Raw genomic sequence first — 21064 nt, 5'->3', positions numbered from 1 at the left:
CACAACCAACCACAAATAAATCCTCGAGATGGATCCTGGAGGCTTTTCCATAGTGGTTCACACATCTCTAACTACTTCTGGAAACTGATCCATAATAGCCAATCACGTGAATATACTATGCTGTTTTTAGTCTGGTTCCTTATGTTTTTAACTATTTTTTACGTAAAAAACTATGTACTTATAATTTTGTGTGATGAAAAGTACACTCCTTGCCACTTGAATGCCCTGGTGCTCCCTCCTCAGGCAATTTCAATGCTGCCTTATTTCTGGATTATTCCATGTGTTTCCATGCAATAGGCCACTTTTTAATTTTTCACAACAGGAACCCATATTATGCCTGGTTCCCTCCCCTACCCTTTTTTCTGGCTGTATATTATTCCATGTGCATGTTCTGTATTTTAATGAGTCCCCTGCTGATGGAGATCTAGGTTGTTATGGAAGCAGTGTCCCAGTGGACATCCTTGTCTCTCCATTCTTGTGTTCCTCGTCTTCAGGTGTTTGAGTCTGTAGATGAAGTGGAACAGGTGGAGGCAGAAGGCAGGTTGGAGGAGAAACAGCCCAAGATCCCCAATGGGAGCCTGGCAAACGGCACCTGTTCCCCTGACTCTGGCCATCCCTCTTCCCACAACTTCTCCTCGGGCCTCTCGGAGCACTCGGAGCCCAGCCTGAGCACAGAAGACAGCGTCATGGACGCCCAGCGGAACACCCCCCTGGCGCGTAGACCTGGGGACAGCAGCGTGGATGATGGGCAGAGCAGCGAGGCCACCACCTCCCGAGATGAGGCCCCCCGCGAGGAGCTGGCTGTGCAGGACAGTCTGGAGAGCGACCTCCTTGCCAACGAGAGCATGGACGAGTTCATGTCCCTCACTGGCAGCATGGACGTGGCCCTGCCCGGGAAGGAGGGGGCCACCATGGAGCGCTGGCGGGGTGGTGAGGTGGAGAAGCACAGCCAGATGGACAGCGAAGACAACCTCTCAGAAGAGCCTGAGATGGAAAGTCTCTTTCCCGCCCTGGCTTCTCTGGCCGTGGCCACATCCGCCAACAACGAAGCGTCACCTGTGTCTTCCAGTGGTGTCACTTACTCTGTAAGTCTCCAGGATTCTCCCGCACTTGGGTTTCTTGAGAGCTTGTTTGGAGGTTCTAGCAGGGGAGCGCAGCTACTCGTATACCCTTGACCGAAGAACAGTCCTCTCCTCTATCGGGGAAGGTCGTCCTCTTCGACCGAGCGCGCAGCTTCGGGAGGGACGCACATGGAGCGGTGAGGGAGGAAGGGGACACCCGCCTAGCCAGCCAGATCAGCCGAATCAACCCTGGCGATCAATGGGGTGACAGATGTCGCAGCCAGATCTCCCTCACATCCTGCACTTGGGTTTCTTACCTAACAGCTACAGGAGGGTGGGCATGTCCCATGATCCTCATTTTCCCAGCACGATCTCTGGTTTGTTACAATTTTCCTCAGCACAGAGGCTGCACTGGAGAAGCCCCTTTGGGAGCGAAGACAAGGGCACAGGCTGTGCTGTTCCAGCTGTCCCAGGGTCAATCCCAACTGATACATGTCACTTTATCTCTCTGAGCCTCAGTTTCCCCATCAGTTGGGTACTTTCCCTCTTGGGCTGTTCTCAGAATTAGTGAATCCAGTCCTCCGTGCCCAACATGCAGTGAGCCCTCAGTCCATAGCAGCCTCAAGGATGAGCCGTTTGGCATACACTCAAGTCAGCATCTTAAATACTCAAGTTTGCTTTCTTGCCAGAAAATCCAAGCCAAAGGATGTCAACTGAACAGGAGGTTTCCTGAGCCAGGCGTGGTGTTTCCATTCCCTTTAAAGACTTTGTTATTTCTATCTAAGATATGCATGCCCATAGTTGACAGAGTCAAACAGACAAGGCCGAATAAGGAAACCAGAAGTGCCCCCCACCCACCACCATGGAGCTCTACCCAGAGGCAATCACAATGACTTACTGTGCCCAAATTATCTGACCTTTACCCCCACGTCTGCCAATAACATCCTTGTACTGCTACTTCTTGATCTTTTTTTTCCCTTTTTCTTCAATTCCAGACAGTCCACACCCACACCCCCACCCCACCAGGGGCACCTTCCCAGCTCCATCCATCCACTGCAGTTATAATAATTTTAGTTAAATGACTGTTTATGGTTCACACTAGAAAACATAATAATGTATATACCAGGTAAGAAGCTGTATTTATTTTTTTCTTTCCCACAAAAAGAAGTTTTGTTCCCCCAGATGCATTTTCATTTCCTTGTCTCTGTTTTCCTTTCCTACATTTGCCGCATATAAATCATGGTTCACCCCCCACCCCCACCCCCACCCCCAACCCCAGCCTACAAACTCTGCCAGTGGTCTAAATCTCTCTTGGAACATTCAGACACGTGATGTTTTCTGTTCGTGTTTATGTCTTGAGAAGTCTCTCCAGTGGCCTTCCCTGGTCCACGGCTTCTGATGCACAGCTGTCATCTGGGATTTTTTTCTCCATCTTCACAGGGAGCTTACTTTTGCTTTCGGGTTACACACCTGTGTGCATTATAAACCTGATCTGAAACTCTTAATTATCCAGGGGGATATACTTTATGCTTCACTTGAGCCCTCTATTCAAGGCAGGCCGCTGTCCTTGAGACCCCAAATGTTAGTTTTTCTTCCAGGATTCCCTTACTGGGGATCCGGGTCCTTGGGGGTCCCACCTTAAATGCAGGAGAGTCTCTTGTTCGATTCCTTGCCTTAGGGTACAAGGACCCCAAAACCATTCAACCCAAGCTTCTGTTTGCCCATTTGGAAGCTTCCTTCAAGACAAGAGCCAGATTTGGTATTTACTTACCTTTGTGGGTTAAATTTTGGCCTTGAAATGTTCCCATATTTTTCTTGCCATATCATTGCACCTTGTTTTCAGGCAGGGTCAAGTTTTCAGGCCAGAACCCGACTCCTGCTCGCTTCCTCCATTCTTCCTGTCGGGTACTGGCGGGGAGGGGGGCGCCTCCAGCTAGTACGACCCTCATCCATTCAATGGGTAGTTAGTCTGTGCACCTTCCAGAGTTGTCTTGTTTCATTGAAGGGGGAAAAGCCAAAGAACTCTCATCATACGAAGTAAAAAGAGGCTTTCAGAGGCAACAACAGAAACAAAATGAAGCACCCACCGGGTCCTGGGAGAGGAGATGCTTTTCAGGGGCAGCAGGAGAGGGTGAGGAGGGCAGAGGGAGAACCTCTGGCATCCGACCTCTGGGAGGAGTGGAGGTGTAACCGTCCTTTCCTTCCCCTCCCCCGGGGCCTGCAGCCGGAGCTCCTGGATCTGTACACGGTGAACTTGCACCGCATCGAGAAGGATGTGCAGAGGTGTGACCGCAACTACTGGTACTTCACACCTGCCAATCTGGAGAAGCTGCGGAACATCATGTGCAGGTGGCTGAGGGGAGGAGGTCTGTGGGCGCGGCCAGGGGTGGCAGACACGGGGCCCAGGGAACCCAGCCGGATGGCAGCCTCTGCCGCTGTCTCCTTTCCCACCTGTTTATGCCAGGCCACATTGACAGTAAGGTAACAACCAGAGCGATGATAACAACTGAGCATTTATTAAGCACTTACTGTATACCAGGCACTCCCCTGAGCCCCATACTAAGGCTGTTATGCCTCACCCACATAGCAAGGCTGTAGAGTCAACGCTACCCCATCTGCAGGGAAGGAAACAAAAGTGGATGGCTACCATACTGCTCGAGTCGCCCAGTGGGGTCAGTTGGCTGAACAGGAGCTCATACCCCTTTCTCTTAGGTTCTAGAATCTTGTCCTTTATTTCCTTAAGCCAAGACCTGGAGCTTCTTACTACTTTTCACTACATACTGAGTATCTTATTTCTTAAAATATGGAAGTAACTCAGGCTTATTAAAAACATCTATTAATCAGCAAATCCAGAAGTTCATGAGGTCTGAAGAGAAACTGCTTCTCTCTCCAGTCGTAACGCCCCCTCCGCTAGAAGAACTCTGCTAACAATTGAGTAAACATCCTCACGAGCCATCTGTGTATTATATGTGTAAAATAACACAATAGATCATATATATAATGTAATATCACACGCATGTGTATGTGTTTTAACTTTTTTATATTTTACCCATATGGGATTAATACTGGGTTTTCTACAACTTGCTTTATACATGTGAGAATGCATCCTGGCCATCTCTCCATGCTACTCTAACTCAGGAGCTCACAAACTAGTAGTATAACCCACAGGCCAAATCCAGCCCACCCCCATTTTGTAAATAAATTAGAACTCAGCCATGCCCATTTGTTCATGTAGTATCTGTGACTGCTTCTGCAGAATTGAGTAGTTCAGACAGAGCACATACGGCATGCAAAGCAGAAAATAATTATTATCTGGATCTCTCAGGAAAGGGTTGCCAACCCTTGTTCTAACACATTTTTATTAATAAGTACTATCTCTTAACTATTCAATTTTGCACTCTCCTGAGCAATCATTCTCTCTCAAAACTGAGTTGAGGAGATACAAATATAAGGAACTTTAATACAGTAAAATGAAGAGGTACTGGGGAAGAAAGGATAGACCAGCTTTTTCTGGGGTATGGCCTTGGGAGAAAACATGGAAGGCTTCACAGGAGGTGACATTCAAGATGGCCTTTGGCAAAATTAGGAGAAACTCAAGAAACCACTTGGCTTTGAGGTGAGGCTTCCTGGGTTCAAATCCTGCCTCTGCCATTTATTAGCAGGTGTATGATTCTATGCATGTTACTGATGTCTCTGGGCCTCAGTCTCCTCATCTGTAAAATGGGATATGGTAATACCTTTCTCATACAATTATTTTGATAACTTCATGGTTATCACACGCATGTGTATGTGGCTGAGTATACAGTAAATGCTCAGTAAATATTAGTTCTTATTATTAAGGGGCAGATGGGAACCCCAAGTACGGAACAGCTAGGGCAAAGCACAGGGGCGTGAATGTGTGCCAGAGAGGAGGAAGTACCAGGAGGTCATGGCGGGGACACAAAGATGGATTGGGGGATGACGCTGAATGCCTTGTACCCCCAGTGATGGATTTTACTTATCGTCTTGTCACAGCGGGGAACCTGTGAGCATGTGGGGTTTTGAGTTGAGATTTAGGAAGGCCATTGTGGTGGCTGAGAATAAGATGTTTGAAGAGTGTCAGATGGGGGCAGGGGATGCAGGTGGGACCTCAATGAGTGAGTGGTCCAGGTGAGAGATGGGGGACCATGCCAGGGAGGAGGGAGAGGACTAGTGGGTTGGAGAGACGGGTCACAAATGCCATCCTTGGGCCCCTGGTCTCTCTCTTGTAGCTACATCTGGCAGCACATTGAGACCGGCTATGTCCAGGGCATGTGTGATCTCCTGGCTCCACTGCTGGTCATCCTAGATGACGGTGAGTATGTCCTCCCCACTCCATGTCCAGGGGTGCAAATTTTCTTCCTACTGCAGGGGAGGGGAGGGTAACCTCATTTTGTGACTCCATGGAATGGGTCGGTGCAGGTGCTCAGAGGACCTGTTGGTGAACACACCAAGGTCCCAGTGAAATAAAAAGTCTTGTTCCATATTAGCCAACACTTACTGCCAGGTGCCCAACACCCAGCCAGGCCTTTCCTAGCGACTGATTGTACAAATGTGAATGCGGACAAAGACAAACCCAGGCCCAGGTGTCTTCACGGTGAATCTACCGAACACTTAAAAAAGAAATAATAGCAATCTTTCACAAACTCTTCCAAAAGATAGAATAGGAGGGAATGCTTCCCAACTCATTCTGTAAGACCATTCCTTATATGAGGACCCATCAGTACCTTGATACCAATACCAGACAAAGACATCACAAGAAAAGAAAACTACAGACTGATGTCCTTTATGACTATAAAGATAAAAATCCTCCGCAAAACACTTACAAACTGAATCCAGCATAATATAACAGGACTATATATACCGTGACCAAGAGACACATAACTCTCATCATATGCAGACTGGTTTAATGAACGAAAATCAATCAGTGCAATTCACTGTCTTAATAGAATAAAGGACAAAAATGACACAGTTGTCTTCATTGACGACAAAGTGGCATTTGGCCAAATCTCACACTATCTCATGTTAAAAATACTCAACAAACTAGGAATAGAAGGAAACTTCCTAAACGTGATAAAAGGCATGTAAGAAAAACCTACAGCTAATTCATATCAATGGTGAAAGACTGCATGCTTTTCTCCTACAATCAGGAAAAAGACAAGGATGTCCACTTTTTTTTTTTTTTAAGATTTTTATTTATTTATTTGACAAAGGGAGATCGCAGGTAGGCAGAGAGAGAGAGAGGAGGAAGCAGGCTCCCTACAGCACCCTGGGATCATGACCTGAGCCAAAAGCAGAGGCTTTAATCCACTGAGCCACCCAGGTGCCCCTAGGATGTCCACTTTTGCTACAAAAGGTTCTAGACAGGACAATTAGGGAAGCAAAAGAAATAAAAGGTAGCTGTACTGGAAAGGAAGTAAAGTTGTCTACTTGCAGATGATGTGATTTTTGCATATAGTAATCCCAAGGAATAAGAAAAAAGTATTGGCAGGGAGCCTGGGTGGCTCAATCTGTTAGCATCTGACTCTTGATTTTGATTCAGGTCATGATCTCAGCGTTGTAAGATCGAGCTCCATGTCAGGCTCTATGCTGGATCCTTTCTCTCCCTCTCGCACTGTCCCCCCGACAAAAAAAGTATTGGAGCTAATTTTAAAAGTTCAACAAGGTTGTAACATACAAGATATATATACAAAAGTCAGTTGCACTTATGTACACTTGCATTCAACAATCCAAAAGCAAAATGAGGAAGACAGTTCCAATTGTAAGAGCATCTAAAAGAAGATATTTATGAATAAATCTAACAGAAGAAGTGGAAGATTTACAAGTTCAATTCCAGATCACTATGATACAGCAAATATTGCATTAAAGCGAGTCAAATTAATTTTTTCTTTTCCCAACACACATGCAAGTTGTGTTTGCGCTACACTGTAGTCTGTTCAGTGTGTAATAGCATTATGTCTAGAAAAATACTGTATATACCTTAATTTAAAAATACCTTTTTTAAAAAAATATTTATTGGGGCACCTGGATGGCTCAGTGGATTAAGCCTCTGCCTTCAGCTCAGGTCATGATCTCAGGGTCCTGGGATTGAGCCCTGCATCAGGCTCTCTACTCAGCAGGGAGCCTGCTTCCCGCCCTCCCACCTCCCGCTGCCTACCTCTGCCTACTTGAGATCTCTGTCAAATAAATAAATAAAATCTTTTGGGCGCCTGGATGGCTCAGTGGGTTCAGCCGCTGCCTTCGGCTCGGGTCATGATCTCAGGGTCCTGGGATCGAGTCCCGCATCGGGCTCTCTGCTCGGCAGGGGGTCTGCTTCCTCCTCTCTCTCTCTCTCTGCCTGCCTCTCTGCCTACTTGTGATCTCTCTCTGTCAAATAAATAAATGAAATCTTTAAAAATAAATAAATAAATAAAATCTTTTAAAGAAAAGATTTTTTTATTTACTTGACAGAGAGAGAGATCACAAGTAGGTAGAGAGGCAGGCAGAGAGAGAAGGGAAGCGGCTCCCTGCTAAGCAGAGAGCCCAGTGCCGGTCTCTATCCCAAATCCTGAGACCATAACTTGAGCTGAAGGCAGAGGCCCAACATACTGAGCCACCCAGGCACCCCTAAAAACACCTTTTTGATAAAAAATTACTAACCATTATCTGAGCTATTGTCAATTCATAATCATTGATTATAGATCACCATAACAGATATAATAATAATGAAAATGACTGAAACATTGCTAGAATTACCAAAATGTGATGCAGAGACATGAAGGGAGCAAATTCTGTTGGAAAAATGATGCTGGTAGATAGACTTCCTTGATGCAGGGTTGCCACAGACTTTCAATTTGTTTTAAAAAAAAAAAAAAGTAATATCAGAAAAGTATAATAAAACAAAGTATGCCTGTATACCAAAACTGTACAATGTTGTTAACAAAATTTAAGAGCTAGGGGTGCCTGGGTGGCTCAGTCAGTTAAGTGTCTGCCTTTGGCTCAGGTGGTGATGATCCCAGGGTCCTGGGGTTGAACCCAGGTCTCCCTGCTCAGTGGGAAGTCTGCTTCTCCCTCTCCTTCTACCCCTCCCCTACACATTTGTGTACTCTGTCTCAAATAAATAAATTTCTTTAAAAAGTTAGAGATCTAAATAAATAGACACCTCATGTTTATGAATCAGAAGACTTGGCAGTATTAAGTTGGCCATTCTCTCTAAACTGATCAAAATTTACTACTGTCCCTACCAACACCCCAGCTGCATTTTTTTGTACAGATGGGCAAGCTGGCCCCAAAATTCAAAATGCAAGGGACCAAGAATAGCAAAATCAGTTTGGAGAAAGAAGATGTTAGAGGGTGCACAGTTCCCAATTTCAAAGCCTACTACAATAGAGTAATCAAGAGAGTGTGGTACTTCCCCAAGGATAGACACTTAGATCAGTACAATAAAATTGGAAGTCTGGAAATAAGTGTTTCTCACACATTTACGTCAGGTGATTTTGACAAGGGTGCCGAGACATTTCAGCTCAGTGAGGAAAGAAGAGTCTTTCCGACATATGATGCTGAAACAACCAAGCATCTGCACGCACAAGCTTGAAGTCAGAGTCATGCTTCATACTATATGCAAAACCACTAACCCAAAATGGACCATAGACCCAAATATAAGAGTTGAAACAATAAAATTATTAGAGGAAAACAAAGGCATACATCTTTGTGACCTTGGTTTAATGACTTTGAGTGTTAAGCAGTGGTTTCTTAGATATGGCACCAAAAGAATAAAGTGAGAAAATTAAAACGAATTAGACTTGCCCCAAATTAAAAACTATTGTGCTTCAAAGGACACCCTCAAGAAGATGAAGAGAGCCCAAAGAATTGAAGAAAATGCTTGCAAATCACGTGTATAATATAAGGGACTTATATCCAAGATATATTAAGAGCTTTTACAGTTCAATAATAAAAAGGGAAATGACCCAATGAAAAATGAACAAAGGTTTGGATAGACATTTCTCAACAGAATAGACATACAGTTGTCCAGTAAGCCTATTAAAAGATGCTCATTATCTTTCATCACTAGGGACATGCAAATGAAAACCACAATGAGATACCATTGCACACCCACGAAGATGACTAGAATCAAAACAATGCAAACTGTTCGTGTTAGTGATAATATGGAGACAGCAGTGCTGTTATACTTAGCTAGTGAGATTGTAAAATGTTTGACATTTTTGGGGTGCCTGGGAGGCTCAGTTGTTAAGCGTCTGCCTTCAGCTCAGGTCATGATCCCCCGGGGTCTTGGGATCTAGCCCTGCATCAGGCTCCCTGCTTGGCGGGAAGCCTCCTCCTTCCTCTCCTGTTCCCCCACTTGTGTTCCCTCTCTCGCATGTCTCTCTCTGTCAAATAAATAAAATCTTAAAAAAAAAAAAGTTCGCCATTTTAGAAGGCAGCATGGCAGTTCCTAATAATGCATGGTTCCATTTATTAGAAATTTCCAGAAGAGGCAGAGCTATAGAGACAGGAAACAGATTAATGGCTGACAGGGGCTGGGGGAAGAGGGAAATGGGCCATAACTGCTGATGTGTGGAGGTGTCTTTTGGGGGCGAGGAAAATGTTCTGACCTTCTAGAGGATGGTTCCACAATTCTGAGAATTATACTAAAAATTGGAGCTGTACATTTAAAACAGTGAGTTTGGGGCACCTGGTTGGCGCAGTGGGTTAAGCCTCTGCCTTTGGCTCAGGTCATGAACTCAAGGTCCTGGGATCGAGCCCTGCATCAGGCTCTCTGTTCAGCAAGTAGTCTCCTTCCCCCTCTCTCTCTGCCTACTTGTGAGCTCGCTCTCTCTCTGTCAAATAAATACATAAAATCTTTAAAAATAAATAAAACGGTGAGTTTTCTGTGGTGTGAATCTCCATAAGGCTGTTAAAAAATGAGCATAACGCCACACTCCCTAGACAAGAGCTGTGCATTGTGACTTCCTTCCCAGAAGTTCAGTGTAGAAGCAGGTGCAGGCAAGAAAGAAACGCTGTGGTGAAGAGACCTGACAAATTCTGCGACAGCAAGGTGACTGAAATTAACATTACCATTCTTAAGTCATGTGGGTAGCAGGTGCCTGTGGCAACACAATCTGATTAAAATGGCCTGTTACCAAAAAAAAAAAAAAAAAAAAAAAAAGGAAAAAGGGGCGCCTGGGTGAAGCCTCTGTCTTTAGCTCGGGTCATGATCTCGGGGTCCTGGGATCCTGCCCGCATTGGGCTCTCTGCTCAGCAGGGAGCCTGCTTTCTCCCTCTCTCTCTGCCTGCCTCTCTGCCTACTTGTGATCTCTGTCTGTCAAATAAATAAATAAAATCTTTAAAAATAAATAAGAATAATTAATTAAGATAAAATGGCCTGTTACCCATGTGGCCCTTCTCCCAATAACCCCAAATCCCAGTTTCATCGTGAGAAAAACATCAGACAAATTCCAATAGAGAAGCCTCCCATAGAATACATGGCAACTGCCCTTGCAACTTCCAAGGTCATGAGAAACAGTCCTGGCCAAAAAGAGCCCTGAGAGAGAGGAGACCTGTATGTGCTAAAAGAAAGGCTATTCAACCCCTCACGGGTAGAAAGCATGTGGTTAAGACTAAAGAACATTCCCTCAAGTGGGATACACTGGCTCTCCCTCGTCTGTGTGTTTCTCCTCTGGCTGTGGACCTCATGAACCAGCTTGGGGCCTTTGACCTTGGGATCACCTTGGGAGCTCGGGTTTCTTGGGCAGTGGCAGAGGTGACCATTTCTCCTGTGCTTTTTCCCCAGAGGCCCTTGCCTTCAGCTGCTTCACGGAGCTGATGAAGCGAATGAACCAGAACTTCCCCCACGGAGGTGCCATGGATACGCACTTTGCCAACATGAGGTCGCTGATCCAGGTATGACCGGTCCTATTCAATCATATAGCCCTCAGCCCAGAGCTCCCTACATCAACAGACCAGCCACATGTAGTCTAACTCAGTTCAGTTCGTTCTGACTCCATTAGCTCAAATCAATGCCACTTCATTCTGTCTCACTGAGCCAGGCCCCATGGCTACATAATGAACAAGATGTGGCTCTGGCCCTTAAAAAGATGTTTACTTGTCAGGGAAATAAATACAGATCAAAACCACACTGCGATACCACCTTACACTGGTCAGAATGGCCAAAACTAACCAGTCGGAAAACAACAGGTGTTGGCAAGGATGCGGAGAAAGGGGAACCCTCCCACACTGTTGTTGGGAATGCAAGCTGGTGCAGCCACTCTGGAAAACAGCATGGAGGGTCCAAGAAGTTAAAAATAGAGCTACCTTATTATCCAGCAATTGCACTACTGGGTATTTACCCAAAGATACAAATGTAGTGATCCAAAGGGGCACATACATCCACATGTTTATAGCAGCAATGTCCACAATAGCCAAACTATGGAAAGAACCTACATGTCCATCAAGAGATGAATGGATAAAGATGTGGTATATATATATAATGGAATATTATGCAACCATCAAAAAACCGAAATCTTGCCATTTGCAATGACATGGGTAGAACGAGAGGGTATTATGCTAAGCAAAATAAGTCAATCAGAGAAAGACAATTTATACATCTCACTCGTATGGAATTTAAGACACAAAACAGAATCATAGGGAAAGGCTGGAAATAATAAAACAAGATGAAATCAAAGAGGGGAACAAACTGTAAGAGACTCATTAATCATAGGAAACAAACTGAGGGTTGCTGTAGGGGAGGGGGTGGAGGGATGGGGTAACTGGGTGATGGGGATTAAGAGGGCACTTGATGTAATGAGCACTGGGTGTTATATAAGACTGATGAATCACTGACCTTTGCCTCTGAAAATAATAATGCACTATATGTTAATTAATTGAATTTAACCAAAAAAATAGATGTTTGCTTGTATTGGTCCTTTTCCTCAAAGTAACATCTGGGTATATTTCTCACACACACACACACAGCTTTATTGAGATATAATTCACATACCATGCCGTTTACCCTTTCTAAATATACAAAATCTAGCATAATTACAGTGGTGAAACCATCACGAATTTCAGAATATCTTCAGCACCCCAAAAAGAAACCCCAGGAACCACAGTAGCATCTGTTCCTCTCCCCAGCTCCCGGCAACCGCTAGTCGACTCTCTGTCTCCGTATGGCCGATTCCGGTCATTTCATAGAAATGCAGTAACAGAACACGTGGCCTCCTGTGTCTGGCTGCTTTCACTCAGTGGCGAGTTTTTAGGGTCCATCCATGGGGTAGCAGGTGTTGGGAAGCCGTGCCCTTTCTATTGCCAAACGATGCCCCATGGGATGGCTTTGCCACATTTTGTGTATGCAACCATTCACTGACGGACCCTTGGGTTGTTTCTCCTCTTGGGCTCTTGGGAATTGTGCCGCTATGAACATTCGTGTCCAGGTTTCACATGGCCATCCATCTGCATGTCTCTTGGTAACATCCATGGCAGTAACCTCACAGCCACCAACAGGGCCTCTGGTTTCTCCCCACCCCTACAAACGCTTCGTTGTCTGTCCTTTTGATTCTCCATTCTTGTCCTAGAGGGTGTGAAGGGGTATCTCCTTAGAGTTTTGATTTGCATTTTCCTGACAAATTTGCTGAACCTCTCTCATGGGTTTTATAGTTTATTTGCATCTCTTCTTTGGAGAAACCTTCTGAGTTGACCTGAGCTGGGTAGGTTTTCATTTCAAATCTTTAGTCCATTGTTTAACTCCTCCTGGTCGTAGGGGCTGTATGGTGTCCGGTGAGGGGGTCATCCTCTATTCAGGGGATCCCTGTCGGCCAGCCACTTCCCAGGAGGCTGATGCTAGCCTTCTCTCCTGTGGGCAGATTCTGGACTCAGAGCTCTTTGAGCTGATGCATCAGAATGGGGACTACACCCACTTCTACTTCTGCTACCGCTGGTTCCTGCTGGATTTCAAGCGAGGTACTAACTTCAAACCGGGGCATTGTTCCCAGGCTCTTTGCAGCAGAACCTCAGGGGAAGAAAAGGACCATGGAGGAGGGTCTGGGGGTGTCGGAACACAGCCAGACAAAGAGAGGAACACCCGTTTATCGAGTTCTGACTATTGGCTCACGTGCCCTGGTTTGCAATGACACTACTCTATAGATGTGGTTACATATGAGGAAACTAAGGCGAAGAATCTAATTCCAATGTAGGACCAGTGGAGGCAGGAGTTTAGGCCCCCTCTGTCCACCTCCTAAGCCCAGTTAGTTCCCTTCCATTCTGTTATGCTGCTTATCGGAGGCAAGGCACCCCTTGCCCCATGTGGCATGTGTCCTGTGTGACTTAGAAATGGGGTATAGCCCAGCTCCCTGGTACTTTGCAAAGTGGGGGTAATGCTCCCCTGCAGGGAAGTGTTAATAAACATGTGATAACATGTTAACAATATGCCAGGCAGTGTGCTGAGCCATTTCTATGTATTTTCTCCTCAAGCCTCACCCCACTTACAACAGAGGAGGAGAGGGAGAAGCTGGTGGAGGGGAAGTGACTAGCCCAAGGTCACCTTGCCAGTAAATGGTGGGGCCGGATTCAGACTGAGTTGACTGGACACCAGAACCCTTGCTCTCCACCATTGCTCTCTCTTGTTTCTTGACCAGCGCCAGAGCCAGCAGCCAGCTCTGCCTATGTGCAGAAGCAAGGGGATACCTCGTGGGTGCCAGAGGAGATGTAAGGTGCAGGCAGAAAGGGGAATGCCAGTCAAGGGGTAGAGCAGGGACAGGTCAGTGTAAATCAAACCCAACCATGCTCAGTTCCTTCCCTCACAGCAGCTGGAAACTTACAACCCCCCAGTCCACATAGCCTTCTCTACAGATAGGGAAACTGGGTCTTCTCATGGTCAAGGGGCAGAGTGCAGGTTTCCTACCTCCTGACCTGAGCTCTGTCTGCTGCATAAGGACAGAAGCACAGGGCGCAGGTGGCCTGGGATTTTCCCAGAGGGAGGGTGGCACCGGGAGCTCCATGGCTGACCCTCTCCTCACGCATGTGCGTGCTGGTGTGTTGGTAGAACTCATCTATGATGACGTCTTCTCTGTCTGGGAGACCATTTGGGCAGCCAAACACGTCTCATCCGCCCACTATGTCCTCTTCATCGCGCTGGCTCTGGTGGAGGTCTACCGGGACATCATCTTGGAGAACAATATGGACTTCACGGACATCATCAAATTCTTTAACGGTACCCACATGACCAGGGTGTCATCTGAGGCTTATGGGCTTCTGACGGGCCCCTTCCTGGGGCCTCAGAGGGTGGGAGATGCATTGAGATTGACACGTGGTGGAGGGGATAAGGTGGGGCTAAGGGTTTCCATCAGCTTCTTCTGTCTATTTCCAGATGGATGAGTTGATATCTTGTAACATGGAGAATGCGATTTTCTCAGGAATCTAGCAGAAGGAGCAGGGATGTTGAAATCAGGCTCAGGGCGAACCCTGGCTCTGCCACTAACCAGCTGTGCCCATGGATATAAGTCACTTCCCCTCTTTCTAAGCGTCTCTTCCTCATCTGTAAAATGGGGTCAAAGTGTCTGCTTTGGAGGGTTGATGGGCCCAAAAGCAGCTCTAGGAAGGCATTTGAAGTGATGTGAGACAGGCACAGTCTTTGAAATCAAACAAGTATGGATTCTGATCCCAGCCACCTGGGAGCTATGTGACCTTGGGCAAGTGACTTGCTGTCTCTGGACTCCAGATTCCTTGTGGGGCAGGGGGTGGAGAATGGTACTTACCCCTCCCTCACAGAGATGTTGGGACAGTTAATGAGACAACATGGACAAACTCAATCACACTGATACGCAGCTCACTGAGGGGCCCAGAGCTGGAAGCTCTTGCTCCTATTATCACTATTTAAACGTTTTTTTAAAACCTAGAGGTGATTTTGGAAAAAAAAAAAAAAAAGCAAAAGAAGAAGAAAAAAAAAAAAAAACCCTTTGACCTTACCCCAGAAACATTATTATTTTTTCTTTTTTTTTTTAAGATTTATTTATTTATTCATTTGACAGAGATCAAAGTAGGCAGAGAGGCAGACAGAGAGAGAGGGAGAAGCAGGCTCCCTGCCGAGCAGAGAGCCCGATGCGGGGCTTGATCCCAGGACACTGGGATCATGACCTGAGCCGAAAGCAGAGGCTTTAACCCACTGAGCCACCCAGGCACCCCTTAAGATTTTCTTTTTAAGTAATCTCTACACCCAACCTGGGGATGGAACTCACATCCCCAAGATCAAGAGTTACACACTCTGGGGCACCTGGGTGGCTCAGTTGGTGAAGTGTCTACCTTTGGTTTGGGTCATGATCTCAGGGTCCTGGAATTGAGCCCCACATCAGGCTCCCTGCAGAGCAGGGAGCCTGCCTCTCCCTCTGCCCCTCCCCACTCTTGTGTTCTTTCTTGTGCTTGCTTGCTCTCTCTCTGTCAGGTAAATAAATCTTTAAAAAAAATGAAATAAAAAAATAAAAATAAATAAAAAGAATTTACATGCTCTCGTGACTGAGCCAGTCAGGCATCCCGGAGACATTATTTCATTTTTATTTTTAAAACAAACATTTTATTTTGGAATAACTAGATTTAAAGGAAAGCTGAAAAGATAGTACAGAGGGTTCTTGCTACCCTCCACCCAGGCATCCCTAATGTCTCTACATTAACCTGATCCTAGAACATTTGTCACAACTAAGAAGTTAACATCGGCACATTATTTTTAAACTGTAAATTTTATTTGATTTTGCCTATTTTTGTTTAAGATTTTTAGTATTTGAGAGAGAGGGAAAGAGCACGAGGAGGGGAAGCTGCAGAGGGAGACACAGACTCTCCACGGAGCACAGAGCCCAACACAGAGCTCGATCCCAGGACCCTGAGATCATGACCTGAGCTGAAGGCAGATGCTTAACCCACTGAGCAACCCAGGTGCCCCTGGCTTGGTTTTTAGGTGATGCCTTTTTTCTGCTCCAGCATCCAACCCAAGAAACTACGTGGCATTTAATGGGTTCATTAATAAATCTTTCTTCCCCATCCCATCTTTTCCACAGTCAAAAGAAAATATTTTTATTTCACTCTTAAATAACTGTAACAATTAATGGGATGTGTGCTCCTGTTGGGCTTGTGTAGCTTCTCAAACCTTAGAACTAGATTGGACACCAGTACCTTCCTTTATTTCTTATTCCATAGTGATTTTCACATTCTTTTGCTTTTTCTCAAACTTGCTTTCTTCAACTGCTTGCAGAAAACCTAGTGTTGCAAAGATATAAAGTCATTGATAGGAATGTAGTCCAGTTTGTGACCTCCCTTGTACTACTGGTTTGTGAGGTATTGAGCAGATGTGGAATATCATTCTGTCTCCCTTACAGTTTCATGAGTTCACTGACACCCTGGGGTATCTTGGTAGCCAGTCTGGGACTGGTCTTGGTGTCTTTTTCTTCCAGTAAATGATTTCTTTATGATAAACATCTAGGTTTAGGGTTAGTCTGCTCTAAAGATCCAATCATTTTATGTAGCTCTTAATAAAATTATTATTTTTACTTTCTCCTCTCCCTTCCCATTTCCTGTTGCTTCATCCTTTCATACCTTTTAACATTGACTCTGTGCTCAGCATCGCTTTCTTTTTTTTCTTTTTTTTTCCCCAAAGATTTTATTTATTTATTTATCTGAGAGGGAGTGAGAGAAAGAGCGCAAGCCAGGGGAGGGGCAGAGGGAGAGGGAGAAGCAGGTTTCCCACCAAGCGGAGAGCCCGATGTTGGACTCGGTCCCAGGACCCTGGGCTCATGACCTGAGCTGAAGGCAGATGCTTAATGACTGAGCCACCCAGGCACCCCCAGCTTTGCTTTCTTGAAAGGTCCCTAGTCGTGGTATTTATACAAGGTGGGTGGGAAGACCTAACTTTTTTCAAGCACATGCTGTGAACCCACAGTCTCTGGTTTGATCTCACAATAGCCTCGTGAGGCAGAAACTGTTGTAACCCCTATTTTACAGATGAGGAAACCAGGGTCCAAAGGGGCAGGCCATACCCCAAGGTCTCTGCTTGAGAATGATGCAAGATGGTTATGATGGGGCTTCCCCAGAGACCCCCCGCCTCCCGCCCAGAAGCCTTGAGGGAGGTCCCAGGATGGACACAGAAGGAGGCTCATGAGCTCTTGCCTTCTGCTCTTTCAGAAATGGCCGAACGGCACAACACCAAACACGTCCTGAAGCTGGCCCGGGACCTCGTGTACAAGGTGCAGACTCTGATCGAGAACAAGTGAGGGCCTGCTCCCCTGGGCCTTGTCTGCTGAGCTGCCATCCGCCTGCCCAGCCCACTTTTCACTCCCGGCTGCCCTGGGAGCGAGGTCCCGGTGTCTGTTCATGAGCGTGGACTTCTGTGCAAAGAGAAACTACCCCAACTTTGGCCACCCAGGCAGGTGGGGTCGAGGGGTTGCCCCTTCAGTTCAGCCTTACGTTTTCCCGTTTGACCAAAGATTGCCCGAGTCTGGGATTCCTCCCTGCGGGAGTTGGGGTGTGTCAGTGGTCAGAGGGAGCCTTTTCGTGGATGGCCTCCAGAAGGGTCGCCTCTCTTATTCTGTCCCAATGCCTCCAAGTTGCTCTGTCAGATGAGACTTGGGGAGGGAATTTTGGGGGGAATTGGTGTAGGAGAGGTCCATGGGACTACCTCTGTGCTCTGGAATGGGCCTTCGGAGAACAGAACATGGCTGGAAGGTTAGCTTAGTGCAGTTTTTGTACCTTGGCACTGTTGACATTGGAGCTGGATAATTCTTTTCTGTGGGGGCTGTGTATTGTAGGGTGTTGAGCAGGATCCTGGCCTCTACCTGCTAGATGCAAGTAGGGCCCCCTCCCCAACCCAGTTGTGACAACCAAAACATTTCCAGATATTGCCACATGTCCCCACTGGAGAACCACTGATGTCCCCGAGGGCTTCCCAGCGTATCTCCCTCCCTGCCTTTTCTTGACACTACGTGTGGCCTGAGGTCCCTTCCCATTCAGCAGAGGCCTGCAGGAGTCCACATCCATCTCGGGAGCCTGGATACCATTTGCTCTATTCTCTCATTTTTTTTCTCCTCCACCTGACCCCAGGAGAGACTTCTTTTCTTTCTTTTCAAGAAAGTCCTCTCCCTGGAAGGGTAATGGAGTGTGAGACACACCTGAGGAGTGGGACAGCCTGAGGCTCCTCGGGGTCCTGCGCAGAGCCCCCACCCCCTCCCAGACAGGGCAGAGACCTCATCCCTTCCTTCACCTCCTGGGGAAGACCTCGCCTCCCCTTCAGCACGTGGGGTCTGGTGCTGCGGAAGCTTAGAAGGTGTGTGTTGATGAAAGCCCCTTCTAGAGAAGTCAGAGAGGCTGGCTTTTCCCTAGGTGCTTGGCTCGCTCAGGACAAAGGGGCATAAGGAAGGCAGAGGTCAGCCAGGTTGACTGGGACATGTGTTTTCCTTGGCAAACATGCTGATGACTTGGGACCAGAATCACGGCTCAGTCTGGGAACAGTCCCCCATGTCATCATGGAGAGGGCTGCCAATCACGGACAGCCGCTGAGCTGGCTGGTTCACCCTGCCCACCAGTCCTTCTGTAGGAGTGTTCTGAGAATGCTTGGGAATCTGGAGAAGCAGTCTCGGGTTGGAAGTCTCCTCCCCAGAATGGCAGGGAGGATTTGGGAGAGGGGAGGAGACTCAAAGCCCATCGAAGCCCTTACAGAGAGGATATGTTGGTCCTCTGTCCTGAGCAAACCAAGATGGGAAGGAACCCCTGCCCTGCGTGCTTGTGAAGGTTAATCCCTCCGTCCCAGTGCCTTCCACTGTATCCAACCCCCTTCGTCCCTGCCGTGGGGGCTTCTTGAGCAGTATGGGGAAGATCTAAATGATGCTTGCCTCCAAAGAGTGTGCTCCATGACAATCGTGTCTCCTTGATCTGGTCCCCTGCCTTCCCAAGACGGGGAAAATATGTGCAAAACCCCCCTTTGGTTCAGAGTGTATCTAGCCACTCAGCTGTTCATTACGGAGGACATTATTTCAGCAAGACCCAGGTCCTAGACCTTCCAACTCATATTTATTTTCTTGACAGACCTGTCACAAAGTACAGCACACAGTCCCTTCTCCGCCTTCTCTCTCGCGGTGTTCCAGAGAAGTGTCCATGGTTGTGATTTGGAACATCGCCTATTTATTCGGCTTACTGTGCTTTTTTTGGTCTCTGTACATCGTGCATGTCCTTGTGTCCTGGAAATCGAGTGTGTGGGAAGTTGTCCTGTCTATGGGGTGCCCGCCTCCTTTTTTCAGTGTTGCCAATGTATCTTGTAACTCTTTACTGAAGAGTTGTGTCTATATAGAGAGAAAATATATATAAACAGAGAAATGTGTGAATATGGGTTCTTTTTTGTTTCTGGGCTTTGGGAATTTGTTTTAATACAAAGGAGAGGAGAAGTGTTCGCCGTGGAAGACTGTGTCCTCCCAGCCCCACCCCAGTGACCCAAACCCAGAAGGGGACCGAGTCTCACGGTAGCTGCCTGGTCTTTCCCTAGGAGGTCCAAGGCAGGCAAAATGCTTCTCACTCCTTTGTGTCAGTTAGCTGTCAGCGTAACTAATGCCACATAACAAAGCACCCCAAAGCTCAGTGGCCTCACACTGCCGTTCATTTAGCTTACAATTCTGTGGGGTTGACTGCATGGGCTGAGAGGGTCTTCTGGTCTGAGACGGACTTTTTCATGAATCTGTGGTCAGCTGATAGCCAACGGGGCAACTGGGCTTCTGACAGTTGGCTGGCTGGTGGCCAGGAAAGTGGGGGACACTGGGCCATAGGTCTCTCATCCCATGGCAGGCCAACTCAGCTTTGTGTGTATGGCCATGGTGGCAGTTTTCAAGAGTGCCAGCAGAAGTATGTGAGGCCTTTTGAGACCTCAGCTGGGAATCAGCATGAGGTCCTTTGTGCTACATTTTGGTCGCTCAGAGTAAGTCACATGGCTGAGTGCAGATTCAAAGGTTGGGGGAATCATTCCCCCAAGTTCTAGTGCACAAGAGGGGTCCCCAGATGGTCAGCCGTTTGACACGGGGTCATATCTCTAAGTTGACACCTGCTGCAGGAGCTCATCTCTCACCCCTAATATTCCCACAGACCAGCAGCTTGATCCCCTTGACAGCCACAGTCCCCGCTCACGGCTACTACCATTCCCAACCTTAGCCATCAAGCAACAGGGACATCTCATGGATGCCCCATCCCTTGCAGCCTCTAGACATGGGCTGAGGGAAACAACTAACTTTCAGCTGCAGAAGCAGACTTGATCCAATCTGATAAACACCCATCGAAACTGCAGGTTTTATACAGAAAAAGAGAGTTCTCAGGTGGCTGGGCAGCCTGCAGGAGCCCAGTCCCCACGTTCTCAGAAGACTGCCGGCAGAGGTAAGTCTTAAGCCCCACAGAAGTGGGCAGGTGGAGACTTGCCCTTTGCTCCTTCCAGGGGGATGTTTCTGAGTGCTAAGACCAGTCCTGATGTTCTGCGTTCTATGTGGGCTTTAGAGCTCCCCCCCATTTCCCCAACTCCAGCCATCACTTGGTACATGTGGCAGTCCTCCTGAAACACCACTATTGCAGCAGCCTCCCGGCATCCCCAGACATAAGCAGTGCCCCACACGGGTTATGTGTACACAGATGCCTGGCTGTGGGCACCGCTGACTTCCGGTCATTAATGATGTATGTTACAGGAAAAGACATCTTAAGACAACATTTCTGTTGTTGACAAGACTTCCTAAATGCATGCAATTGAGCTTTGCGTAGATGTGAACAGATGAGTCTTGCATCACCGGGCCTATTTTAATGACTCGGTCACAGGATGGGGAAGTGCTCTCCATTTCTGTGTTTATGGGTGCAGAGTTGTGGCTGGACTCCTGCCATCCTTTTCCTCCTCCTGGCCCTCCTTGCTTCTTTCTCTTCTTTTCCCCTTCTCCTTGCCACGTTCCCCTCTCTCCTGTCTCATTGCGTTGTGGCCAAGAGCATTTGGACAGCATCTTGCCCACGGTGTCCAG

At 47.1% G+C, this 21064-nt stretch overlaps 1 protein-coding gene across 7 annotated transcripts in view; it reads left to right on the top strand.

Moving 5' to 3' along the window:
- Positions 1-19400, top strand: part of SGSM1 (small G protein signaling modulator 1) — an 89523-nt gene extending 70123 nt beyond the window's left edge. For 5 of the 7 annotated variants that reach the window (XM_032310004.1, XM_032310001.1, XM_032310002.1 and 2 more), the window contains 7 exons: positions 495-1085; positions 3286-3410; positions 5312-5394; positions 10849-10958; positions 12917-13013; positions 14095-14262; positions 17217-19400. In XM_032310004.1, coding sequence (XP_032165895.1) covers positions 495-1085; positions 3286-3410; positions 5312-5394; positions 10849-10958; positions 12917-13013; positions 14095-14262; positions 17217-17305 — 1263 coding nt within the window. In that variant the 3' untranslated portion in view covers positions 17306-19400. Of the gene's footprint in view, positions 1-494; positions 1115-1369; positions 2242-3066; positions 3186-3285; positions 3411-5311; positions 5395-10848; positions 10959-12916; positions 13014-14094; positions 14263-17216 lie in introns of those variants that run through there. The other 2 variants (XM_032310007.1, XM_032310006.1) reach the window with 2 other exon arrangements.
- The last annotated feature ends 1664 nt before the right edge of the window (positions 19401-21064 follow it).

Source organism: Mustela erminea, chromosome 13 (genome assembly GCF_009829155.1).
Source record: "Mustela erminea isolate mMusErm1 chromosome 13, mMusErm1.Pri, whole genome shotgun sequence".
Taxonomy (NCBI): Eukaryota; Metazoa; Chordata; class Mammalia; order Carnivora; family Mustelidae; genus Mustela; species Mustela erminea.
The sequence above is the reverse complement of the archived record's forward strand: the minus strand, read 5'-3'. Positions and strand labels throughout refer to the sequence as shown.